This window comes from Apis dorsata, unplaced genomic scaffold (genome assembly GCF_000469605.1).
Source record: "Apis dorsata unplaced genomic scaffold, Apis dorsata 1.3 scaffold_44, whole genome shotgun sequence".
NCBI classification, from domain to species: domain Eukaryota; kingdom Metazoa; phylum Arthropoda; class Insecta; order Hymenoptera; family Apidae; genus Apis; species Apis dorsata.
Genome location: NW_006263346.1, coordinates 1459799 through 1466719, shown reverse-complemented (window position 1 = coordinate 1466719; position 6921 = coordinate 1459799). Strand labels below are relative to the sequence as shown.

Here is a 6921-nt window from a genome sequence, read left to right as displayed (position 1 = left end):
AATTAATAACATGGATATTATTGAATAAACGTTCAAATATATAATAAAAAGAAATTAATTAGTATATATACGTACATAAATAATATATATTTATTATATACTTTAATTTATATCGTGTCTTTCACAAATTTTAAAAGGAATAAAATTTAGAATCGGATCAGTTATTCGAGCATAATACGCCATCTACACATTAAATTAGAAAATTCTCATTGTTTTTTGCTAGTATTCAATGATGAGAGGTGTTTTCCGTTTTCTAAAAACTTTAAACTCATTATTGATTGGTATGAAATAATATAAGTTTTTTATATTAACCAATCAGAGATTCATTATAACGGAATATATAAAGGAAATTTGCTTTGGCGTTTCAAGTAAAAGCGCCATCTATAGATCGGCTCAATTCCTTGTAATTGTGCTTTACAGTGAGATTCAATAAACATTATTCAATTATAAATTGTGCTCTTTATCACTTTAACAGTGATTTATAATGGTAATTAATCAATTAATTTTATCTTTGTATTATGTGCATCATGAAATAATATTATTGTAACAGCATCAAAAATGGAAATGAATTATCTTTCATTACCCGGTATCATATAATGGTGTGACAAATGGCGCACGTGTGTCAAAAGAAAAATTTTTTTTTTTTAAAATATTAAAATATTTTATTATTAAATGCTTAATATTAATTTTTGCAAAAAAAATGAAATTTTTTCTTAAATATAATAATATAGTCTAAAAATACTTAAATTTCTTTATATTATTTTGATTTGCTTCATATCAATCATATTTCATATTAAGCAATAATTAATAATAAAAAAAAGAACGAAAATTATAAATTATAAAAACTAAATTAAGATATAATATTTTTTAATTTGTATCTTTTAATTTATGTGGAAAATTTTTATTATTATTTGTAATAATATTGAAAATCTATATGAATATTTGCAGGTTTCCTTGAATCCTGTCAGAATCCTCAAAAATGAGGCAGAGGAAGAAAAAGCAGAAATTGCTAGATTAAGTTTATTTGTAGGAGCAATAGCTATTGGTGATTTAGTAAAATCTACACTTGGTCCTAAAGGTATGGACAAGATATTAGTAGCTCATGGTCGATCTGCAGGACAAGTTCAAGTTACCAATGATGGAGCAACAATTCTTAAAAATGTTGGTGTAGATAATCCTGCTGCTAAAATTTTAGTAGATATGTCTCGTGTACAAGATGATGAAGTTGGTGATGGTACTACTTCTGTGACTGTTCTTGGTTGGTATAATTTTTTTTAATTTGTCTAATTATTATTTATATTTTTTATATAAAAAATTTTAATATTAACGATATTTAATATATAATATTTAAAATAATTATTTTTTACTTTAGCTGCTGAATTATTAAGAGAAGCAGAAAAATTAATTGATCAAAAAATTCATCCACAAACTATAATTGCTGGTTGGAGAAATGCAACAAATGTAGCAAGAGAAGCTTTAAAAAATGCTACAGCTGATAATTCTGCAGATCCCGAACGTTTCCGTGAAGATCTGTTAAATATTGCTCGCACGACTCTGAGTTCAAAAATTCTGTCCCAACATAAAGAACATTTTAGTAAACTTGCAGTAGATGCTGTGATGCGTCTTAAAGGATCTGGCAATTTATCAGCTATTCAAGTAATTAAGAAACGTGGAGGAACTTTAGCTGATTCATTTCTTGATGATGGATTTTTGTTAGATAAAAAGCCTGGAGTACATCAGCCACAAAGAGTAACTGATGCACGTATACTTATAGCAAATACTCCTATGGATACAGATAAAATCAAAGTAAGAAAGAGATGAAAAAGAATATATAAAAATATAAAATAATATAAATCTATAATAATTATATAAAATTTAATATAATACATATTTTCATCTTGTTTTATAGGTATTTGGATCTAGAGTTAGAGTTGATTCAATGGCAAAAATTGCAGAATTAGAAGCAGCAGAAAAAGAAAAAATGAAAGTAATATTATTAATCATATTATAATTTATATATAATTTTAAAGGATATTATATTTATTTTTAATTATTGCCTTCAATTTAGGATAAAGTTGACAAGATCATAAAACATGGCTGCAATGTTTTTGTTAATAGACAATTAATTTATAATTATCCAGAACAATTGTTTGCTGATGCTAATATTATGGCTATTGAACATGCCGATTTCGATGGTATCGAACGACTTGCTCTTGTTACTGGTGGAGAAATAGTCAGTACTTTTGATAATCCTGATATGGTGAAACTTGGCAAATGTGATCTTATTGAACAGGTACATTTGAATATTTTTAAAATTGTGGAATGTTTCTAATGCTTTATTATTTTTTTAGGTGATGATAGGCGAAGATACTTTATTACGATTTTCAGGAGTTCCTTTAGGAGAAGCTTGTACGGTAATCATTAGGGGTGCAACCCAGCAAATTCTTGATGAAGCTGAGAGGTCTTTACACGATGCGCTTTGTGTATTATCAGCTACCGTTCGCGAATCAAGAATTGTTTATGGTGGAGGATGTAGTGAGATGATAATGGCTTGTGCCGTTATGAGAGCTGCTGCTTCTACTCCTGGAAAAGAATCAGTTGCAATGGAATCTTTTGCTCGAGCATTGCAACAATTACCTACTGTTATTGCTGATAATGCTGGTTACGATTCAGCTCAACTAATTAGTGAATTACGAGCTGCACATAATTCTGGTGCAAATACCATGGGTTTGGGTATGTTTATTTTTACAATTATTATTGGTAAAAATATTAATAAATATCATAATAAGTAATTAACTACTTTTATCTCACAATAACAGATATGGAACGAGGAAAAGTAGGCTGTATGAAACAATTAGGAGTAACTGAATCTTGGGCTGTGAAGAGACAAGTTCTACTTAGTGCAGCAGAAGCAGCAGAAATGATTTTACGTGTGGATGATATTTTACGAGCAGCACCCAGAAAGCGTGTGAAGGATCGTGGACGTTGTTAATTACAAATGTTCATTTATTGCTTTATTTGTACTGCTTTCTTTCATATTACAAATTATAATCAAATAATAAACTATTTAGCTTCATTATTTTGTTAAGAAATATTGATATTAATTAAACATATTAATCATTTCTTGAATGCTATATATTATTTTGCGTTATAAATCTTATATCGCTATTCAAAAGAAAAGTATGAAAGGGATTTAAGTATGAAAAATACATACATTTTGTAATCATCATTTTTTATAACAATATAAGATTTAACATCAATAAATGCTTGATATCTTAAAGTATATTTTATTCACTACTAAAGCTCTGCATTGAAAATTAAACTTGGTATAAAATTAAAAATTTCAATTAAATCTTTAACAACATTATTCAAATTAAACAAAATTTATAATAATATTGTAATATTGTAATTTTATTTCAAAGAATAAAAAATCTGAGATCTGTAAATATTTTTAATATATTTTTTATATATTGATAACATTATGTGATTATGTAAATTATATCATTGTGAATTATCACTATCTATTTTTAAATATTAAATTTACATCACATATCTATATTAATCAATGCAAGATTTATAAAATGACGAAATATATTTTTAAAGATACTAAAATTATCATTAAATTTATTTAGTGAAAAGATTTAAATAAAATATTAGTTTCTCTACTCTAATATGCAAATCTTAATTTTGAATCATAACCAAGTTTATCAAGATTAGGATTACAAGCAAAGTTGATCATTGGAGGTGGACCACACATAAGTACCATTGTATCAGATGATGGAGGGAACATATGATCTTTTATCATATCTGCATTTATATGACCTGTACTATATTGCCAATTTTCACTACTAGTATCTAATGTATACCAAAGTTTCAATTTGTTAGGATGATTCTTTGCAATATCATCCAATTCATCTCGAAGTAATATGTCTTTTTCTGTTTGATTGGCAAAAAGTAAGGAAGTTTGAGTTTCATCAGTAGAATCTTTTATTATAGCACGAATTAATTGAAGCATTGGTGTGATTCCTGTTCCACCAGCTAGCATCACAATCTATAACAAAAGAATATAATTAACAATATAATAAAAGAATATTTTTTTATTTTTAAAATTTATGATTATAAAATATGATTGCATAAATTTAATGTACATACCTTTTTAACATTATATTCTGTAGGTGGATCTTTTCTTAAAATTTTTACAGAAAAATTTCCATGACCTTTATAAATAAGTCGACCAGAAGGTCCTCTAAAGTCAACTGTCTCCCCAATTTTCAAATCTTCTAAATATTGGGACATTTTTCCTCCTTCAGGGAATTTTGGATGTACATTTTTAAAATATACCTACGTATATTTTTATTTATAATTTAAAATAGATATATCTTCTATTTATACATATATATGAATCATATTACTCACTTTAATAACAAGATCTACATAACCATGATCATCATCACTTGATACTGGTGTATAAGAGCGTATAACAACTTCATCTCCAATCTTTACAGTTAAATGTACATGTTGACCAATTGGTAATCCCAATATGTGATCTGATGTTGGCAATGCAAATCTAAATTTTCTTGTATCATGACTTAATATATCCTTTTTTATTAATGGTAAACTATATTTAACTACTGGATCAACCAATAAAATAGGAGATTTTTTTTTTTTATCACTATTCCAACATTTGTAAAATTTAACTGCTAATCCAATTACAGCTATAGTTCCTACAGCAGCTAATACTGATACAACCTAAAAAGAAATATAAAAATTCAAAATTATAATAAAAAATATAAAAACAAATAATCATATAATAAATATATGTAATTGTTTTATTGAATGATTTTTTTTTAATTATTTATTGTAATATATCACACAATGACATGTTAACTTTGAAAATCATTCAAAAATTATATACAAGTAGTTTGCTTAATTTTAGTAATATGTAAAACTTAAATTAAATTAAAAAATGCAAATTTATAAAATTTGTAAGAAAGTTTCAATCATAAATGTATGCATTGAACATTATTTTTATATATAAATTAATTTTATAATTAAATATTTAATCACAATATTTCTTTTTAAAAAGTTAATTAAAAATTACTTAAATTTTTAAATAAAAAATTAAACATGTAACTCATTTAAAAAAATCATGTTATCTCGTAAATTGTGTAGTTTTTTTTACGATAAATTTATTTTTTTCAGATATCAAAAAAAATTAACAAAATTATTCATAAAATAATAAACTAATTCATAAGATCGGTTTTTTGAAATTATTCATAAATATAACATAAATCTTTGAAATTTTCAATTAATATAAAGAATAATTTATCGTTTTTTTATATATTTGAATGTACTTACCAGTGATCGTAAGTTTGACATTGCAAATCAAACCACACGTGGTTAAAACCTTAATGAAATAATGTTCAGAATAAGGCTAAAGTCGTAACCATATAAGAAAATAGAAATACATACAAAAAGATTCCGTAAAATATATGAATATACTAATATTATTAATACTTTGAGTATATTGAAAAATTATTGAAAAAGAATATAGAAATGTCTTCGGCTCGTTATTAGCTTTCAAAGAATTTTCATGCGCAAGCTTCACCGGTTTCTACATGGGGTCAGATACAAGGCGCTATCCTTTAAAATAGATCTTACTTTCCTCAATCTAACATAAGAATAGTTCTACTATTCCAATGTATTTATAGCTATATTACTAGAAATATTACAAATATAAAATAATTGTATTTTTATATATTGAATAAATAACACATCAAAGAAAGGTTATTTCTTTGAATTATTGCTGAAAAGTATGATAATACGAAACTTTTATTATATTAGTATTTATATAATAAGAAAATTTTATTAATTATGAATGTATGTAAATATAAATATAAATATATATATATATATTTGTATTTTCTAATATATATATTTCTAATACATTCATTCATATAATAAAAATCTTATTCTTGATAATTAATAAATACCTTCATGAATATATAACATGTCACGAATCATTACAAATTTACTAATACATATTTAAAAGATTATTCATTAAAAGAAAACAATAATGAATAAATCTAAATTTTAATTTAGGAATTATCATTTTATTTCTCTTATAAATTGTCGAATTTCTAATTTAAATTAAATAAGGAAAAAGGTTATTTATAAAAAATTCATAAAAATGATTATTTTAATTTATAATAGTTAAATATTTATTTATGCTATATATTTTAATATGATCAATCTTTATATAATTTAATGAAAGAATTTAATTTATAATTAATTTTGAAAAAATATATAAATGATATTATATACGCACATATGAGATATTTGTATCCGCTGGATCAGACATAATAACTATAATATATTATTTACACAATTTTTATAAATATTTTTATAAATACATTAAAATTAATTACTTAATAACTATTAATTATATTGTTCAAATCAAAGAATAAATGATATTTTATGTTCAGGATTTATTACTTAACTAGATTGTGGAACAGTTTTAAGACTTTGATATATTACATAGTATATGATAAAACAATTTCGATATAAGAACAGTGATTACAGATAGTTACGTATATGAGTATATTTTACATATATAAATATTTATTACTTGAAATATTCATAACATTTATATTTAAATTATAATTTAAAAATATTTTTTTTTATTTGAATACATGATGTATATTATTTGAAAATAATTTAAAAACATATAATTTAATTTTAATCATTAATAAAAGAATATCTATATTTATAATTTATATTTATATTTATATTTATATTTATATATTTTTTTATATATTTTATATACATGTATATACGATATTTTTAATATGAAATATATTACAAACAATATTATAAAAAAAAAATACAAAATTGTAAATTGTTTAGATTATTTTATATTTT

General features: G+C 23.3%; 2 protein-coding genes across 3 annotated transcripts; one reads left to right on the top strand and one right to left on the bottom strand.

Annotated features, from left to right (window-relative positions):
- The first annotated feature begins 209 nt into the window (after window positions 1–209).
- On the top strand, window positions 210–3277 carry LOC102670735 (T-complex protein 1 subunit beta). The gene is made up of 7 exons (XM_006608753.2): window positions 210–487; window positions 949–1258; window positions 1373–1806; window positions 1910–1987; window positions 2069–2293; window positions 2352–2733; window positions 2820–3277. The coding sequence occupies exons 1-7, from the start codon at window positions 485–487 to the stop codon at window positions 2990–2992; spliced, it is 1605 nt and encodes a 534-aa protein (XP_006608816.1). The 5' UTR covers window positions 210–484; the 3' UTR covers window positions 2993–3277.
- On the bottom strand, window positions 2995–6593 carry LOC102670874 (NADH-cytochrome b5 reductase 2). 2 transcript variants are annotated; one of them, XM_006608754.2, is made up of 4 exons: window positions 6329–6593; window positions 4417–4749; window positions 4153–4341; window positions 2995–4051 (listed from the first exon to the last, which is right to left on the bottom strand). In XM_006608754.2, exons 1-4 carry the CDS (start codon window positions 6359–6361, stop codon window positions 3668–3670), a joined length of 939 nt encoding a protein of 312 aa, XP_006608817.1. In that variant the 5' UTR covers window positions 6362–6593; the 3' UTR covers window positions 2995–3667. The 2 variants fall into 2 exon arrangements, with proteins under 2 accessions (XP_006608817.1, XP_006608818.1); XM_006608755.2 differs by lacking the exon at window positions 6329–6593 and adding an exon at window positions 5359–5732.
- Between the last annotated feature and the right edge of the window lie 328 nt (window positions 6594–6921).